A 20546-nucleotide genomic window follows, 5' to 3' on the forward strand; every position below is an offset into this window, starting at 1 on the left:
AGGCTGCATCCTCCCTGCGACTCTGGATTTAGTTTTGGGGGGATTGAAAAATGTTATTAGGTCCAATATTGTGTTGAGTTAAGATGAAAGCATTCTCTTAAAGCCACCATAAACATGTAGTTAGGGTTAGGGTTAGGGTTTGTAGAGATGTATACCCCCTAGAAGGGCAAATGATGCACTGGCACTCTGACTACATAGACAGCCTCCTGTCTGCTATCCCAGACTCAACATTTATAACTAAGATAAGAAAGAGAAATATCTCTAAAGTGCTGCACTATATTGTTCAAGAACCCAATAAATTACATTCATTCTTATTATCTTCTTTTAAAAAAAACTGTAAAGAAATTAGCCTTAATAAATAAATTTAACAATTGCACAATTAAGACAATGTGATGGACGGCCGGCGTTTCAGTCCGGCCAGGACGTCCCTCAACTGAAAGGAGCCTTTTCAGGGCACTGCATCCCCCGGGACGCTAGATGGCAGTTCCCCTGGATAGAAATGGTTCCTTGAATTCCTGCAGGGCAGCATGGGACATGGAGTCCGTCTCTTCAGCCCTGTTGGGTGCCGTGGGTGCCGCCAGGGGGAGCTCACCAAGATCCCAGAGACTAGACCCGCAGTACTTCCGGGACACCTGAAGAAGGTGTTTGACCCGGAGACGAAATACTTCCGGGTCATTGACTTTAAAAGGACTGTGGGAAACCCCAGCAGATGGAGCCAGAGTTGGGTGGGAGTGTGACGGAGCTGCTGGGAGTTGGAGGATTGTGTTTGTTATTATTATTATTGATTTATTGGAGTATTGTGGAGTGGAGGTGCTTGGTGCACACTATTATTATAATAAATTCAATTATTTGGACTTTTACCTGGTATCTGACGTGTCGTCTGAGGGTTCAAGGGGACGACAGTGCCCCCTATCTGTTGCAACAGTTAAAAACACATTTTCTAAGTAAATAATTATTAGGTTTGAAAAACAATTAAAGGCAGCTAAAAACAGAGTATTAAAAACTTCCATAACTTAAAATGAAAGGTAGGGTTATGAGAGAAACCTATTTTTTTTAACAGAGTTCATTAGGGTTTTAAAATGTTAAGATAAGGGTTTAAATAAATAATATTTAAGATTAGGGCCTCTTTAGGGTTAGGCCAGAAGAGGAAATATTAAGATTAGGGACCTACCTTTACTAACTTTAAGTTTAGGACCACCATAAACATGTAGAGTGTTAGGGTTAGGGTTAGTTAGTTAGTTAGTTAGGCTTAGGGTTAGGCTTAGGCTTCTTATGAAATTTTATTTGTACCCATAAAAAAATCATTGGACGGTGCTACAGTGAAAATCAAAATTGACACATGGATGAAGGTAAAGACTGAGAGGATGCACCAGTTCCTCTGAAGAACGTTTATGAAGAACTGGAGATCTGTCCCTCCTTTCCTGTCCTCACTTTCTGATTTCAAAGACCGATCAGCTCCCGAGTCACAGCTGAGTCTCTCTTGAGATGTTACCCGTCGGAAGAGAAGCTTTCGCGTACAGCGGTTCCTCCTCTGTTGGGTTCTCCTTCATCATTCCCTCTCTGCTGATGGCCTCTGGTGGCTTGTCCCACGGTTGATGGACGAAAAGATTATTGATATCAGGTGAATGCTTTGTGCCGCTCTCGGACTGTCGAAGGGCCGAACACTTCACGCCAGGGTGTAGGTCTTGAATATCTGGATGATTGGTGCCGCCCTTGGGTGTCACGTTGTCTGAAGGTATGACATTGGGGCCGACTCCATGATTTATGCCAGTTCCTGGGATCTCAGGTCCTGAGTGGGGTGTAACGAGAATGGGCTCCTCGAGGTCTAGAAGGTTCCTTCTGTTTTTGGGACCAGGTTGGTCTGATGTGCTGCTTTCTGACTCTGGTCCATTGCAACTGGAAAGGCCTGTTGAGGATTCAGGCCCCGGAAGGTCTGAGACGCACAGTTTGGTTTCCCCACATTGCTCTGGATAGCTTTTTGTAATTTCAGGCTCCTGAAGGTCTAGAAGGACTTCATTGGATTTGTGGAGTTGGTTTTCATGGTTTTTGCTGGTTATGGATGGTTTGAGCTCGGGATAGCTTGTTTTGGTTTCCGTGTCGTGGCTGATAATACAAGGCTGGATAAACCAGGCCTGCTCTTTTTGGTTATGCTCCTCAGCACTGTAGTCTGGCGCATAGACCTCCTTGGTATTGTTGAACTCTGCATAGTCTACCTTGTAGTATCTTTCTTTAACCTTCAGCATATTCAGGAACTGGTGGCCCCAGAGGATATCTTCAGGAGCAAAAGCTGTGCGAGTCTGGTGCAGAATCCCTGTGGAATCACCAGTGTAGGTAAAAGTGACCACTAGCTCAAAGTCTTCTTGCAGGAGATCTCGCCTGCTCATGCCATAGAAGGGGCTGCCAGGTCCTATCTCGTGGACTATCAGGACTGGCGTGACCAGGATGACCTCATTGTCTGACAGTTTCAGGTCATGGTAGGTCATGGACACCTTGCCACGTGGGTGGTCTTGAAAACGGAGGAGCTGTGCTCTTGCAGTACCTTCTACCATGTGATTCTGACGGAAATCACCAATGCGCCAGACTAGGCACAGCTTGCCATCCCGGAGGCAGATGACAGCGCAGTCACTAAAGCCAATTGTCTGAGCCCTCCTCCTGCCAGAAGCCATCTTGGCCACGGCACCTCCGATGATGAAGGTGTCAATGATGCAGCTCAGGACGGACTGGGCGGTCAAGAGGATGATGGCCAGGGCGCACTCCTCGGTCACACAGCGGTATCCATAGCCAATGGTGGCTTGGGATTCCAGGGAGAAGAGGAAAGCCCCCGCAAAACTGCGCACATTGGCCATGCAGGGATCATTATTGGGGTCATCCATGTCTCCATGGATTATAGCGATCAGCCAGAAGAGGACCCCAAAAAAAAGCCAGGACAAGACATATGAAAGGGAGTAGATAAGAAGCATGATGCGCCATCTGATCTCTACTAAAGTGGTGAAGATATCGGATATGTAGCTGCCCCATTCCCCAGGCAGATGATGAAAAAGAACATTACAGCTACCGTCCTCCTGGACGTAACGACTCCTCTTCTGTCGCCTGTTCTGCCCAACCGACTTCTGGCCCACAGCTTTGCTAAAGCTCAACTTCCGAGACCCATCTGAAAGTTGGAGAGTAACGTACTGGGTGCTGGTGTAGCTCATTTCTAGCTGGGCTCTTGGAGTTCAGCAGCAGTACAGCATGAACTTGTACACCTCAAGGATTCACTCCTGCAAAAACAGCAAAGAGAGGAAATATTTTTAGCCAATTGGTACAAACCCATGATTATCATTTCAGCACTAAACCAAGCCCCATGCAAGGCAGCCAGCCCCTAAAATCTGCAGGCAGGCTTTGGCCTGCACAGACCTATAATGGGACTGTGTCTTTTAAAATACACCTTTAAATGTCATCATAACACCACAAAAGCTTGAGAAGAACTGTCACAGCCTCTGTCTTGAGTGACAAGTCCAGAAGAAAAATCCATGAATTGTGGTGGTGGAGACACACAGTAGGACAAGAGGCTGGGTTGACAGCTCAGATGACATCACCAGGAAAAGTTACAGTCACAATTTTCAGAATCAGTGAACTCTCAGCCAAAACTGGCAGCCTCTTTAAACTCAGGTGGATATGAGGGCATTGCTTTTGAGGGCATTGTCTGTTATCTGAATCAAATAATGCCAAATACTGTCAAATAAGTTAGCTCCATTCTCTTGGAGCTCCAGGGTGGAGGTTTCGGACTGCAGAGATACCACACTCCATATTTGTAATGATAAAATGCATCACATTCATCACTCCAACAGATGGAGCATCACAAACATTTACAGTACTAAAATGCATTGCATTTGCCATTCCAACAGATGGAGCATCACAAACATTTACAGTACTAAAATGCATTGCATTTTCCATTCCAACAGATGGTGCATCACAAACATTTACAGTACTAAAATGCATTGCATTTGCCATTCCAACAGATGGAGCATCACAAACATTTACAGTACTAAAATGCATTGCATTTTCCATTCCAACAGATGGTGCATCACAAACATTTACAGTACTAAAATGCATTGCATTAGCCATTCCAACAAATGGTGCATCATAAGCATTTACCGTACTAAAATGCATTGCATTTTCCATTCCAACAGATGGAGCATCACAAATTTTACAGCACTAAAATGCTTGTGTCATTCCAGCAGATGGTGCATCACAAACATCTGTAATGCATTACTACAAATGTTTTGTGATGTGTCATGTATTGGAATGACAAATACAATGTATATGTCCCTGTATTTTGCCATTTGGTGTGGGATTCGATAAAGCAGTGTTAATGTTTGTGATGCGTCATTTGTTGGAATGATCAATGCAATGCATTTTATTACTACAAATGTGTGTGATGTGTTATCTGTTGGAAAGGCAAGTGCAATACATATGCCATCCATCCATCCATTGTCTCCCGCTTATCCGAGGTCGGGTCGCGGGGGCAGCAGCTTGAGCAGAGATGCCCAGACTTCCCTCTCCCCGGCCACTTCTTCTAGCTCTTCCGGGAGAATCCCAAGGCGTTCCCAGGCCAGTCGAGAGACATAGTCCCTCCAGCGTGTCCTGGGTCTTCTCCGGGGCCTCCTCCCAGTTAGACGTGCCCGGAACACCTCACCAGGGAGGCGTCCAGGAGGCATCCTGATCAGATGCCCGAGCCACCTCATCTGACTCCTCTCGATGCGGAGGAGCAGCGTCTCTACTCTGAGCCCCTCCCGGATGACTGAGCTTCTCACCCTATCTTTAAGGGAAAGCCCAGACACCCTGCGGAGGAAACTCATTTCAGCCGCTTGTATTCGCGATCTCGTTCTTTCGGTCACTACCCATAGCTCATGACCATAGGTGAGGGTAGGAACATAGATCGACTGGTAAATTGAGAGCTTCGCCTTGCGGCTCAGCTCCTTTTTCACCACGACAGACCGATGCAATGCCCGCATTACTGCGGATGCCGCACCGATCCGCCTGTCGATCTCACGCTCCATTCTTCCCTCACTCGTGAACAAGACCCCGAGATACTTGAACTCCTCCACTTGGGGCAGGATCTCGCTACCAACCCTGAGAGGGCACTCCACCCTTTTCCGGCTGAGGACCATGGTCTTGGATTTGGAGGTGCTGATTCTCATCCCAGCCGCTTCACACTCGGCTGCGAACCGATCCAGAGAGAGCTGAAGATCACGGCCTGATGAAGCAAACAGGACAACATCATCTGCAAAAAGCAGTGACCCAATCCTGAGCCCACCAAACCGGACCCCCTCAACACCCTGGCTGCGCCTAGAAATTCTGTCCATAAAAGTTATGAACAGAATCGGTGACAAAGGGCAGCCCTGGCGGAGTCCAACTCTCACTGGAAACGGGTTTCGACTTACTGCCGGCAATGCGGACCAAGCTCTGGCACCGATCGTACAGGGACCGAACAGCCCTTATCAAGGGGGGCCGGTACCCCATACTCTCGGAGTACCCCCCACAGGATTCCCCGAGGGACACGGTCGAATGCCTTTTCTAAGTCCACAAAACACATGTAGACTGGTTGGGCAAACTCCCATGCACCCTCCAGGACCCTGCTAAGGGTATAGAGCTGGTCCACTGTTCCGCGACCAGGACGAAAACCACACTGTTCCTCCTGAATCCGAGGCTCGACTATCCGACGGACCCTCCTCTCCAGGACCCCTGAATAGACTTTTCCAGGGAGGCTGAGGAGTGTGATCCCTCTGTAGTTGGAACACACCCTCCGATCCCCCTTCTTAAAGAGGGGGACCACCACCCCGGTCTGCCAATCCAGAGGCACTGTCCCTGATGTCCATGCGATGTTGCAGAGGCGTGTCAGCCAAGACAGTCCTACAACATCCAGAGTCTTGAGGAACTCCGGGCGTATCTCATCCACCCCCGGGGCCCTGCCACCAAGGAGTTTTTTGACCACCTCGGTGACCTCAGTCCCAGAGATGGGGGAGCCCACCTCTGAGTCCCCAGGCTCTGCTTCCTCATTGGAAGGCATGTTAATGGGATTGAGGAGGTCTTCGAAGTATTCCCCCCACCGACCCACAACGTCCCGAGTCGAGGTCAGCAGCGCACCATCCCCACCATACACAGTGTTGACACTGCACTGCTTCCCCTTCCTGAGACGCCGGATGGTGGACCAGAATCTCCTCGAAGCCGTCCGAAAGTCATTCTCCATGGCCTCCCCAAACTCCTCCCCCGCCCGAGTTTTTGCCTCAGCAACCACCAAAGCCGCATTCCGCTTGGCCTGCCGGTACCTATCAGCTGCCTCCAGGGTCCCACAGGACAAAAGGGTCCTGTAGGACTCCTTCTTCAGCTTGACGGCATCCTTCACCGCCGGTGTCCACCAGCGGGTTCGGGGATTGCCGCCACGACAGGCACCGACCACCTTACGGCCACAGCTCCGGTCAGCTGCCTCAACAATAGAGGCACGGAACATGGCCCATTCGGACTCAATGTCCCCCACCTCCCTCGGGATGTGGTCGAAGTTCTGCCAGAGGTGGGAGTTGAAGCTACTTCTGACAGGGGGCTCTGCCAGACGTTCCCAGCAGACCCTCACAACACGTTTGGGCCTACCACGCCTGACCGGTATCCTCCCCCACCATCGAAGCCAACTCACCACCAGGTGGTGATCAGTTGACAGCTCCGCCCCTCTCTTCACCCGAGTGTCCAAGACATGTGGCCGCAAGTCCAACGACACGACCACAAAGTCGATCATCGAACTGAGGCCTAGGGTGTCCTGGTGCCAAGTGCACATATGAACACCCCTATGCTTGAACATGGTGTTCGTTATGGACAATCCGTGACGAGCACAGAAGTCCAATAACAAAACACCGCTCGGGTTCAGATCAGGGGGGCCATTCCTCCCAATCACGCCCTTCCAGGTCTCACTGTCATTGCCCACGTGAGCATTGAAGTCTCCCAGCAGAACGAGGGAGTCCCCAGAAGGTATGCCCTCTAGCACCCCCTCCAGGGACTCCAAAAAGGGTGGGTACTCCGAACTGCTGTTCGGTGCATACGCACAAACAACAGTTAGGACCCGTCCCCCCACCCGAAGGCGAAGGGAGGCTACCCTCTCGTCCACCGGGGTAAACCCCAATGTACAGGCTCCAAGTTGGGGGGCAATAAGTATACCCACACCTGCTCGGCGCCTCTCACCGGGGGCAACTCCAGAGTGGTAGAGAGTCCAGCCCCTCTCAAGGAGATTGGTTCCAGAGTCCAAGCTGTGCGTCGAGGTGAGCCCGACTATATCTAGCCGGAACCTCTCAACTTCGCGCACTAGCTCAGGCTCCTTCCCCTTCAGAGAGGTGACATTCCACGTCCCAAGAGCCAGTTTCTGTAGCCAAGGATCGGACCGCCAAGGTCCCCGCCTTCGGCCACCACCCAACTCACACTGCACCCGACCTCCTTGGCCCCTCCCATAGGTGGTGAGCCCATGGGAAGGGGGACCCACATTGCCTCTTCGGGCTGTGCCCGGCCGAGCCCCATGGGTGCAGGCCCGGCCACCAGGCGCTCGCCATCGAGCCCCACCTCCAGGCCTGGCTCCAGAATGGGGCCCCGGTGACCCGCGTCCGGGCAAGGGAAAACGCCGTCCAAAATTGTTTTTCTTCATAGGAGGTTTGTTTAACCGCTCTTTGTCTCATCCCTCACCTAGGACCAGTTTGCCTTGGGTGGCCCTACCAGGGGCATAAAGCAATACATATGTCCCTGTTATATACCATTTGGTATGGGATTTGTTAAAGTAGTGTTAATATTTGTGAGGCAACACCTGTTGGAAAGATCAATGCAATGCATTTTATTACTGTAAATGTTTGTGATGTGTCATGTATTGGAATGACAAAAACAACGCATATATCTCTATTATATGCCATTTGATAGTGGATTTGTTAAATCAGTGTTAATATTTGTGTTGCGCCATCTGTTAGAAAGACCAATTCAATGCATTTTATTGTTTGTAATATGCAACCTGTCGGAATAACAGACACATAGCAATTGGATAGACCCACAGATGCAAAGACACAGAGACACTTATCCTTTTTAAGGTGGATTTGAAATACAAAGTAAGCACCAGAAAATAATTACAAAAATCGAAAGTAACACTAAAAACATGCACAAAGCTGCATAAATATTACAATAAACAATTTTTTTTGTCTGTCCATCCATTATTCCTCAGCAGGGAGGAGGGTCTCTGCATAGGGAAGAAGGGGGGCTGTATACCCTGGCACAGGTTTTGTACTAGAAGATGAGTATTATGATGTACACAAGAAAAACTGTGTTAGACTGTACAGGTCTCTGGGGCTGCCACGACTGTTTGGTATGTGAACATGAGTGTGAAGGATGGAGGAAATGTACTGATGTGTCTGTTCTGGGGGCACACAGCATATGTGGGCACAGATTAAACGGAGGAGACACTAAGAAATAAGTATGGTGGTCTCTACATGAGTGAGATAAGCCTGGATACAAGGGCTTTGTAGGAATTGCAGGTACAAGGGTGACTCCACTTTTCTTGGGCTTCATTGTGTTCAGGTGTCTCCTTATCTATTTCTTATACCTCTGTTGTCATGCTTTGGTTGTGCTGAGCAATAGTTCGACCCGTATGGGTGGAATTTCCCACTAGGACTTTCTGTGTCCTCACTCTCCGTTCAGATATATTTCTGCCCTGTGGCAGTGCTGGGATGTTGGGAAAGTGAAGATCTGTGGATTGTGCAGGCAGCACACTGTCAATGTCCATGGGAGCCTCTTAAAGTGGAGCCTGCGTGGAGTGCCTGTCCTGGTACACTCAAGTCAGGCTGAACATCTGAATGGCTCCTTTGGCGCAGGTAAGATCCAATTTGCAGACTAAACATGATGCCACTTCCTTGTTATTCTTTGGGTGGTATTACGGCATAATGATTCCCTTTTTATGATGGATGAAAGCTGTTTTTACTAATGTCTGCTTTTACAAGCAAAAAAAAAATAAAATAAAAAGTATCAGATTTCAGTTTTCATGGGTTATCTTTGCAATAAATTATTGTATTCGATTGGATTATCTTCTGTTAAAGTGTTTTGTTCTGGAAAGGAAATCCACTTCAAAAACTGAAGATCGGTAATGAGATCTGTGGAGAGGTTTTCTATTTCTGTTGTGTCACAAATCCTCCAAAAGAAGAGTGATCCAGCTTAGAGGGAGGTTGAACACTTCAGCAGATTAAACAAACCCTGCGAGTTTTAAATTATGGAAAAGCTCCAGGAAGGTGTGTGTCTGGGGAACACCCCCGTCATGTGTTGTGGATTGGGCAGACCTTTCTTTTCGCAGCTCCTGGGAGTCGAGTCAAAATCTTAACCTGATTAACATCAGTGTGGAGTTTGCAAGGCTCATCCATGCAATTTTAAGTGTGGGGGGGGGGGGGGGGGGGGGGGGGGGTTATATTAAATGAAATTAAATGTGGTTACCAGCTTGAACCTCAATCCTTTTTAAAATTCTGTCTATTCTTACACTGGCGTAGTCGGCAGGATCAGCTATGGAACCAAAGCAGGCTCAGTCGGACATAATTGATAAAGTGGAGGAAATGGAAGCTGGGTCACGTGTCAAATGAGTGTCTGAACTGCAGATGAACATTCAGAATTGGTAAGTGACATTATCTATCTATCTATCTATCTATCTATCTATCTATCTATCTATCTATCTATCTATCTATCTATCTATCTATCTATCTATCTATCTACATAATATGGCTATACAGGTGCTGGTCATAAAATTAGAATATCATGACAAAGTTGATTTATTTCAGTAATTCCATTCAAAAAGTGAAACTTGTATATTAGACTCATTCATTACACACAGACTGATGTATTTCAAATGTTTATTTCTTTTAATGTTGATGATTATAACTGACAACTAATGAGATAGATAGATAGATAGATAGATAGATAGATAGATAGATAGATAGATAGATAGATAGATAGATAGATAGATAGATAGATAGATTTTAATTTTAGCATAGTAGATAGATAGATAGATAGATAGATAGATAGATAGATAGATAGATAGATAGATAGATAGATTTTAATTTTAGTGTAGTAGGCAGGATAAGGCAGATAGATAGATAGATAGATAGATAGATAGATAGATAGATAGATAGATAGATAGATAGATAGATAGATAGATAGATAGATAGATAGATAGATAGATAGATAGATAGATAGATAGATACTTTATTAATCCCAATGGGAAATTCACAAATGAAATGATGAAAGTCCCAAATTCAGTATCTAGAATATTGTGTAAAGGTTGAATATTGAAGACACCTGGTGCCACACTCTAATCAGCTAATTAACTCAAAAGCTTTTAAATGGTCTCTCAGTCTAGTTCTGTAGGCCACACAATCAGGGGGAAGACTGCTGACTTGACAGTTGTCCAAAAGACGACCATTGACACCTCGCACAAGGAGGGCAAGACACAAAAGGTCATTGCTAAAGAGGCTGGCTGTTCACAGAGCTCTGTGTCCAAGCACATTAATAGAGAGGCGAAGGGAAGGACAAGATGTGGTAGAAAAAAGTGTACAAGCAAGAGGGATAACCGCACCCTGGAGAGGACTGGGAAAGAAAAATGTGGGGGAGATTCACAAAGAGTGGACTGCAGCCGGAGTCAGTGCTTCAAGAACCACCACACACAGACGTATGCAAGACATGGGTTTCAGCTGTCGCATTCCTTGTGTCCAGCCACTCTCGAACAAGAGACAGCGTCAGAAGCGTCTCGCCTTTGGACTGCTGCTGAGTGGTCCAAAGTGAGGTTCTCTGATGAAAGTAAATTTTGCATTTCCTTTGAAAATCAAGGTCCCAGAGTCTGGAGGAAGAGAGGAGAGGCACAGAATCCACGTTGCTTGAGGTCCAGTGTACAGTTTCCACAGTCAGTGATGGTTTGGGGTGTCATGTCATCTGCTGGTGTTGGTCCATTGTGTTTTCTGAGGTCCAATGTCAATGCAGCCGTCTACCAGGAAGCTTTAGAGCACTTCATGCTTCCTGCTGCTGACGAACTTTATGAAGATGCAGATTTCATTTTCCAACAGGACCTGGCACCTGCACACAGTGCCAAAGCTACCAGTACCTGGTTTAAGGACCATGGTATCCCTGTTCTTGATTGGCCAGCAAACTCGCCTGACCTTAACCCCATAGAAAATCTATGGGGTATTGTGAAGAGGAAGATGCAATACGCCAGACCCAACAATTCAGAAGAGCTGAAGGCCACTATCAGAGCAACATGGGCTCTCATAACACCTGAGCAGTGCCACAGACTGATCGACTCCATGCCACGCCGCATTGCTGCAGTAATCCAGGCCAAAGGAGCCCCACCTAAATATTGAGTGCTGGACATGCTCATACTTTTCATGTTCATACCTTTCAGTTGGCCAACATTTCTAAAAATCCTTTTTTTGCATTGGTCTTAATTGATATTATAATGTTCCGAGATACTGAATTTGGGACTTTCATTATATGTCAGTTATAATCATCAACATTAAAAGAAATAAACATTTGAAATACATCAGTCTGTGTGGAATGAATGAATCCATCCATTTTCCAACCCGCTGAATCTGAACACAGGGTCACAGGGGTCTGTTGGAGCCAATCCCAGGGCACGAACCAATCCCGGGCAGGGTGCCAACCCACCGCAGGACACACACCCACACACCAAGCACACACTAGGGCCAATTTAGGATCGCCAATCCACCTAACCTGCATGCCTTTGGACTGTGGGAGGAAACTCACGCAGACACGGGGAGAACATGCAAATTCCACGCAGGGAGGACCTGGGAAGGGAACCCAGGTCCCCAGGTCTCCCAACTGCGAGGCAGCAGTGCTACCCACTGCGCCACCGTGCCGCCCATGAATGAATCTAATATACAAGTTTCACTTTTTGAATGGAATTACTGAAATAAATCAACTTTGTCATGATATTCTAATTTTATGACCAGCACCTGTACATATATCAAGACCTGAGCATCACACCTATATGAGCTTGCTGTACATCCCATTTAAAAACTGTGGGCATTAATATGGAGTTGTTCCTCCCCCCATAACAACCTTCAGTCTTCTTTCCAGCAGATTTTGAAGTGTGTCATTGGGAATTTGTACCCATTAAGCCAAATGAGCATTTGTGGGGGACAGCTACTGATGCTGGATGTGAAGACCTGACACACAGTTAGCATCACCATTCATCTCAAAGGTGTTCAGTAGGGTCCAGTAGGGCACCTTTGGGATGTGGCGGAACAGGAGATTCACATCATGGATATGCAGCCACCCAATCTGAAGCAACTCCGTGACCAAAACGGACCAAAATCCTTGAGAAATGTTTCCAGTGCCTTGTTGAAGATTTGGCATGAAGAATTACAGCCGTTCTGAAAGCAATAGGGGGTCCAACCCGGCACTAGGAAGGTGTACCTAGTAAAGTGGCCAGTGAGTGGAGATGAATACCCAATTGACTGAAGTGTTATGAAGACCAGGAGAAGCCTTTGTTAAGGTCCTGTTACAGAACAGTCCATGAGGGGTAGATGTATGTTGGCACTATCTAAACCAGTGTGCCCCTTTATTAGTTTTATTGTTAACTCTGTGGATCTCTGGTATTCTTTTGCCTTGTGCAGCCTGGTGCTCACCGATAACCAGGGCATCAGGATCAGCTCTGGTGTCTGCCTGACTGGCAGCAGTTACTAAACCACCAAGACATCCATGAAGCTCCCAGCGTTTTACCAAAATCAAGCGTCCGATTCTAAGTAACATTTGAGTTTTTGCCAAACCCAAAACAAAACAAAACTAAAAAAAATAACAACAACCTGCAGCTGTATTTCTTGGCCACCGGCTCCTTGTTTTGAACTATTTTTGTTTTTCAAATTTTGTAAAGCAGTGTCGGACATCCTTTGTGTGTCAAGTGCCCGTTGTAGAAACTTTGGAGATTATTTACTGTAAATTTCAGCACTCGAGATAAGAGCGAGCCTGGAGGAAATGGCCTGTCACCCTCGCACGCACTCACACTGCGGCCCGCTCTTGGGTTTCTAAGATGTAGTGGAAGGGACGCCTCTCCTCGCCAGCTGGGACTCGTCACGCTGCCCAGCTCTGACAGAAGCCGTCAGCCAATCGGAAAAAGAGCGACTGCTCGGGTGACATGGCGGCTCAACGCCGGTGCTTCCGTTTCAGGTCCACGCGTTTATGCCATCTGATGGGTAATGAGAGCCGTGTTATGGCGTCTCCGTATCTTTGCTTCTTACGTTCAAGAATTGCTTCCTCCTGTCAGTGGCTCCCCTCACCAGCCGTTACTTTATTTCGAGGATTTGAACGTTTAATGAATGCACTCAATTGACTGCATTCAAATCAGCAAAGCAAACAACTGATTTCGTTTACAGATGTCTTAGCATCGCAGTTGTTGTCCTGAGTGGGTTAAGAAAGCCCAGCAGACGATTTTTCTTTCTCCTTCCACTAAAAAGTTTAAAAGTTTCTTTGACCCAAAATGTCCTGATGGTAGGTCTGCCCATGGTGGTTCCATTATATTTATCTTATGATGTGTGTGGAGGTAACCATGTTGCCCGGTAGTAAGATAAAGTTTGATTAAATTCTGTTTTTTAAAATCCATAGAATTTGTCATTAGGTTGTTGGGAGACTCTAAGTCGACCCTAAATGAATGAGCGTGTGAGTGTACCCTGGGACTGACTGGCATCTCAGCCTGGAATGATTTCCCTGTGACCTTGAATTACACAAGCAGGCTCAGTAAATGAACTGATAATTGTTATTATAACAATAAGCAGCACTTCCTGTTGTGATTTCCCGCAATTGATAATTGGAGATTCAATAAAAGAGCATTCTGCCTCTCCTTGGTTTGAATTTTTAATGTCGCTGAATTGAATCCAAACAAGTCATTCGTGGCTGGGCCAGCAGGTACTTTCACAGATAACCGCGTGTTGCCAGGTTTTGTCTCTCTGGTGATTTAGTCCGAGGGACTGTCATGGCACAAACCACCGGCTAATTGGCCAGCTTAGTGTGCAGCTTGGGTTGTCAACAGCGACGCACTTTTTTCCATCGTATCGAGCTGCAATGTGCGGGATGTTAAGGATCAGATCAGCAGTTTGTGTGACACTGGGCAGTGCAGGCCCTGTAGGTGAGGCAGGAGACGCCATTGTACAAGCCCATCTGTACCGCCGGGGCACGCTCACCTGTTCTTTCTTTCTTTCTTTCTTTCTTTCTTTCTTTCTTTCTTTCTTTCTTTCTTTCTTTCTTTCTTTCTTTCTTTCTTCCTAACCTCCATTCTCTCCTTGCTGTTCTTCTTTCTTCCTTTCTTCCTTTTCAACATCTGTTCTCTCCTTGCTATTCTCATTTCTTTCTTTCTTTCTTTCTTTCTTTCTTTCTTTCTTTCTTTCTTTCTTTCTTTCCAACCTCTGTTCTCTCCTTGCTATTCTCATTTCTTTCTTTCTTTCTTTCTTTCTTTCTTTCTTTCTTTCTTTCTCTCCTTGCTATTCTCATTTCTTTCTTTCTTTCTTTCTTTCTTTCTTTCTTTCTTTCTTTCTTTCTTTCTTTCTTTCTTTCCAACCTCTGTTCTCTCCTTGCTATTCTCATTTCTTTCTTTCTTTCTTTCTTTCTTTCTTTCTTTCTTTCTTTCTTTCTTTCTTTCTTTCTTTCTTTCTTTCTTTCTCTCCTTGCTATTCTCATTTCTTTCTTTCTTTCTTTCTTTCTTTCTTTCTTTCTTTCTTTCTTTCTTTCTTTCTTTCTTTCTTTCTTTCCAACCTCTGTTCTCTCCTTGCTATTCTCATTTCTTTCTTTCTTTTTCTTTCTTTCTTTCTTTCCAACCTCTGTTCTCTCCTTGCTATTCTCATTTCTTTCTTTCTTTCTTTCTTTCTTTCTTTCTTTCTTTCTTTCTTTCTTTCTTTCTTTCTTTCTTTCTTTCTTTCTCTCCTTGCTATTCTCATTTATTTCTTTCTTTCTCTTTCTTTCTTTCTTTCCAACCTCTGTTCTCTCCTTGCTATTCCTCTTTCTTTCTTTCTTTCTTTCTTTCTTTCTTTCTTTCTTTCTTTCTTTCTTTCTTTCCAACCTCTGTTCTCTCCTTGCTATTCTCATTTCTTTCTTTCTTTCTTTCTTTCTTTCTTTCTTTCTTTCCAACCTCTGTTCTCTCCTTGCTATTCTCATTTCTTTCTTTCTTTCTTTCTTTCTTTCTTTCTTTCTTTCTTTCTTTCTTTCTTTCTTTCTTTCTTTCTTTCTTTCTTTCTTTCTTTCTTTCTTTCTTTCCAACCTCTGTTCTCTCCTTGCTATTCTCATTTCTTTCTTTCTTTCTTTCTTTCCTTTCTTTCTTTCTTTCTTTCTTTCTTTCTTTCTTTCTTTCTTTCTTTCTTTCTTTCCAACCTCTGTTCTCTCCTTGCTATTCTCATTTCTTTCTTTCTTTCTTTCTTTCTTTCTTTCTTTCTTTCTTTCTTTCTTTCTTTCTTTCTTTCTTTTCAACCTCTGTTCTCTCCTTGCTATTCTCATTTCTTTCTTTCTTTCTTTCTTTCTTTCTTTCTTTCTTTCTTTCTTTCTTTCTTTCTTTCTTTCCTTGCTATTCTCATTTCTTTCTTTCTTTTTCTTTCTTTCTTTCTTTCCAACCTCTGTTCTCTCCTTGCTATTCCTCTTTCTTTCTTTCTTTCTTTCTTTCTTTCCAACCTCTGTTCTCTCCTTGCTATTCTCATTTCTTTCTTTCTTTCTTTCTTTCTTTCTCTTTCTTTCTTTCTTTCTTTCTTTCTTTCTTTCTTTCTTTCTTTCTTTCTTTCTTTCTTTCTTTCTTTCTTTCTTTCTTTCCAACCTCTGTTCTCTCCTTGCTATTCTCATTTCTTTCTTTCTTTCTTTCTTTCTTTCTTTCTTTCTTTCTTTCTTTCTTTCTTTCTTTCTTTCTCTCCTTGCTATTCTCATTTATTTCTTTCTTTCTCTTTCTTTCTTTCTTTCTTTCCAACCTCTGTTCTCTCCTTGCTATTCCTCTTTCTTTCTTTCTTTCTTTCTTTCTTTCTTTCTTTCTTTCTTTCTTTCTTTCTTTCTTTCCAACCTCTGTTCTCTCCTTGCTATTCTCATTTCTTTCTTTCTTTCTTTCTTTCTTTCTTTCTTTCTTTCTTTCTTTCTTTCTTTCTTTCTTTCTTTCTTTCTTTCCATCCTCTGTTCTCTCCTTGCTATTCTCATTTCTTTCTTTCTTTCTTTCTTTCTTTCTTTCTTTCTTTCTTTCTTTCTTTCTTTCTTTCTTTCTTTCCAACCTCTGCTCTCTCCTTGCTATTCTCATTTCTTTCTTTCTTTCTTTCTTTCTTTCTTCTTTCTTTCTTTCTTTCTTTCTTTCTTTCTTTCTTTCTTTCTTTCTTTGCTTTTCAATCACATGACCTTCTTGTCCCCCTTCACTGTTTGGTGTTATCACAGTTCTTGGTCTGCGGTGGGCTGGCACCCTGCCCGGGGTTTGTTTCCTGCCTTGTGCCCTGTGCTGGCTGGGATTGGCTCCAGCAGACCCCCGTGACCCTGTGTTAGAATATAGCGGGTTGTAAAATGACGTACTGACTGACAGTTCTTGGTGTGTTCTCTGTGGACCCCCTTCTAAACATCTAGCCCATCATCCACTTACCGAATTTGCTTTTTGTTTTCCACTTACAAGGTGGCAGGGTGCCTCGTGTGATGAGTGGTCCGTGGCGCAGGGCAAATTTTTAAATAAATAATCGTGTGGAGGGCTTCAAACAGGGGGCGGGTGTGTGCAGGCAAGCTTTGCTCTGCGGGTAATTGGGGTACCGAGGCGGGCGGATCAGTGCCATAATTGGAATGGCAGGTCACACCTGCACCCAGTTAAACCGGTGGGATAAAAGGAGCCAGAAGGGGAGACAGAGAAAGAATGGAGCTGTGAGCTGTGAGAGCAACATCGGGTGGAAGAGGCAAGCTAGCCAGCCATTGTTGGAAAGGCAGCCTGGTCATTTGCCCCACGGTTGAGCAATGGATTGGCACCATTCGTCCCCATTGATTATTGGTGGTAAAGGGAGGTGATCCCGGTAGGCACCCAGTAGGGCTGCCATCTAGTGCTTCGGAGGAGATAATAATAATAATAATAATAATTCTTTGCATTTATATAGCGCTTTTCACACTACTCAAAGCGCTCAGCAATTGCAGGTTAAAGGCCTTGCTGAAGGGCCCAACAGAGCAGTCCCTTTTGGCATTTTACGGGATTCGAACCGGCAACCTTCCGATTGCCAGTGCAGATCCCTAGCCTCAGAGCCACCACTCCGTCCTCATGTCCTTTGCAGGCTTCCATCCCGAGGGCGTCCCGGCCGGGTAAGGATGCAGGCCATCCCTTACACGTACAGACAAAAAAACACACACACATCCCGATCTGAGCGTTGTCACTCATGTCGCATGGCCACGACGCAGACACGTATCCGAGCTAGGATCCCATATGAAGGAGACTCAAAGCGGATTTGAAAAGATTGGATTTAAGTGTCCACACAGCCCTGAACACATCAGATTTGTCTCACATTAAGGCCAAAGTGTTGGTGCCATCAAATCCAAGCCTGCTTTATGTTTGGAGGGAGCGACTAAAACTGTTATGCCTTGGGTTGATTTGTTTCTGACCTATTTTTGTAAAACTTGAGTTATTTGTTTGGAATGTTATTTGATTTTAATAAAATCAATAAAATAAAAAACAGTTATGCCTACAAGTGTGACAATCGGAGAAGATGCATTGCCGGGTTTTTTTTAAGACGTGGCACCGTTCACTCCACACAGAAAAGAAAAAGTGTCGTTCAGGCTGGCCAGTCTAAGAACAGAAACACAAGGAGGTTAAAATTAACAACAACGTCGCATTGCATGCATGGGCGAGCAGTTGGACAAGTCCTGCCGAAACTGGAATCACAACCAAAAAATGGGCTGTTGAGCCCCCCGGAGCGCTGCACGATGTACTTCTCAATCTTTGTACCACTGCTGTTTACTTCCTATTCAATTACTCTTGTCGTTCGACCCTGGCAGGAGTGTAAAGATTAGCCGGCCGTGTTGACTTTTCATATTAGGCCTCATTGGAAAAATAATATCGAGGTTTCCTAGGATATACCTGTGCCACCTTTGTGCAGCAGGACAATGAGAGGTTAACAGAGTTGGCACACAAACACTGAATTAGAGAGTGCAAGCGGCAGCACCCTGAAAGAAACATTTGTTTGTCCAGATCTCCCAAATGTTTGGAAAAGATGACAAAGAAGCAAAAAAATCAGAACACCACCCTGATGACGCCGCACGGGTTTACATTTTTCGTGGTGCAGAACATTCGGTGTGTCAGTCTGATGCTGTGACCACGTCACGTACCTCGTGCTGGTGTGGATTGACAATGGAGCTCTGGACAGCAGAGGCTGACCTTAAAATAAAAAGAGGATAAAACAAAAAGATGGGTGGGCTGCACAACGACACGGTGGTGAGCACTCAGATTTGATATTTTCCACATTTCTGTGTTCTTCTCTGTCTCCGCGTGGTCACATATCCCAAACACAAGAAGGTGACGACGCAGTTCAGTACATTTGTGTTGTGGAATAGGGCGACCCGGACACAGGCAGGCAGACATGTCAAGTCCATCACCACACGTTTATTATACATACTATTATTTACAAAGTCAATAAGTGCACCAACACTACTCCCCACAGTCCCGGCCCTCATTCGCCATCTCTCTTCTTCCCAAACTCTTCTCACACACAGGGCCTCTCTTCGCCCCCTTCTCTCACCAACCTCGCCCAGCTCCTCAACCGACTCCAGCCTTGATTGTCAGGAAGCGGACCTTTAAATAGGCAGCTGATTGCTGACCACACCCAGCCACCTGTGACAGTGTGTAGTTCTCTTCACTCGGTGAAGGCTTGTAGTGTTCATGGCTGCTTTCTGATTATAATTACGTTGCATTACTAAACCACACAACCACACCGATGACGCGGAGTTGGATCACAAATGGAAAGCTGGGTTTAATCTTCGGTTTAGGCGTGCGTACGTTACTGCCATCAACTCCACGGGTTCTTAAACTGTGGATCGGGTCACAGGTTGTCACCTTTTGGGTCACATGGGGTTTTGTCTTGCAGTGGAATTACTTTGACTGTTGGTGGCAATTTATCCAAGGAGGACTCCCCCACCCTTTACTAGGACTGTCAGCAGTGATTGTCTGAGGATGACCCTCACCCAACACTATGACTGTCGGTGGTGATTGTCCATGGAGAACCCCCCCTACCCCTCCCACTATAACTGTCGGTGGAGATTGTCTAAGGAGGACCCCCCCACACACCCTTCACTATGACTGTCAGTGGTGATTGTCCATGGAGAACCCCCCCTACCCCTCCCACTATGACTATAGGTGGAGATTGTCTAAGGAGGACCCCCCCACACACCCTTCACTATGACTGCCGGTGACAATTGTGCAAGAAGGACCCCCCACCCATTATGACTGTCAGCAGTGATTGTTCAAGGAGGACCCCTCACATTATGACTGCCGGTTGGGGATTGTTCATGGAGAAGTCCCTCCCACCCCACTACGACTGTTGGTAGTGATTGTCTAAGAAGGACCCCCTCACTCTTCACTATGAGTGCCGGTGACGATTGTGCAAGGAGGACCCCCCCCTACACACCACTATGACTACTGGTGGCGGTGATTGTCCATGGAGAGTCCCTAACCCCCACCATGACTGTAGGTGGAGATTGTGTAAGAAGGATATTCAAACTTCACTATGACTATCGGCTGCAATTGTCTAAGAAGGACCCCACCACCCACTATGACTTTCAGTGGTGATTGTCCAAGGAGAACCCCTCACATTATGACTGTCAGTTGGGGATTGTCCATGGAGAAGTCCCCCCCACCCCACTATGACTGTTGGTAGTGATTGTCTAAGAAGGACCCCACAACCCTCTATGACTTTCAGTGGTGATTGTCCAAGGAGAACCCCCCACCCTTCACTATGACTGTCAGCACTGATTGTTCAAGGAGGACCCCTAACATTATGACTGTCAGTTGGGGATTGTCCATGGAGAAGTCCCCCCCACCCCACTATGACTGTTGGTAGTGATTGTCTAAGAAGGACCCCACAACCCTCTATGACTTTCAGTGGTGATTGTCCAAGGAGAACCCCCCACCCTTCACTATGACTGTCAGCACTGATTGTTCAAGGAGGACCCCTAACATTATGACTGTCAGTTGGGGATTGTCCATGGAGAAGTCCCCCCCCCCCCACTACAACTGTTGGTTGTGATTGTCTAAGAAGGACCCCACTACCCACTATGACTGTCGGTGGTGATTGTCCAAGGAGAAACCCTCATCCTTCACTATGAGTGCCGGTGACGATTGTGCAAGGAGGACCCCCCCTACACACCACTATGACTGCTGGTGGCGGTGATTGTCCATGGAGAGTCCCTAAACCCCCACCATGACTGTAGGTGGAGATTGTGTAAGAAGGATATTTAAACTTCACTATGACTGTCGGCTGCGATTGTCTAAGAAGGACCCCACCACCCACTATGACTTTCGGTGGTGA

At 45.8% G+C, this 20546-nt stretch overlaps 1 protein-coding gene across 2 annotated transcripts in view; it reads right to left on the reverse strand.

The window, feature by feature from the left end:
- Positions 1-1261: 1261 nt before the first annotated feature.
- Positions 1262-20546, reverse strand: part of kcnj16a (potassium inwardly rectifying channel subfamily J member 16a) — a 59670-nt gene continuing 40385 nt past the window's right edge. For both annotated transcript variants that reach the window (XM_028791751.2, XM_051918965.1), the window contains one exon: positions 1262-3260. In XM_028791751.2, coding sequence (XP_028647584.1) covers positions 1464-3194 — 1731 coding nt within the window. In that variant the 5' untranslated portion in view covers positions 3195-3260 and the 3' untranslated portion in view covers positions 1262-1463. The remainder of the gene's footprint in view (positions 3261-20546) is intronic.

Source organism: Erpetoichthys calabaricus, chromosome 14, assembly GCF_900747795.2.
Source record: "Erpetoichthys calabaricus chromosome 14, fErpCal1.3, whole genome shotgun sequence".
Classification (NCBI taxonomy): domain Eukaryota; kingdom Metazoa; phylum Chordata; class Cladistia; order Polypteriformes; family Polypteridae; genus Erpetoichthys; species Erpetoichthys calabaricus.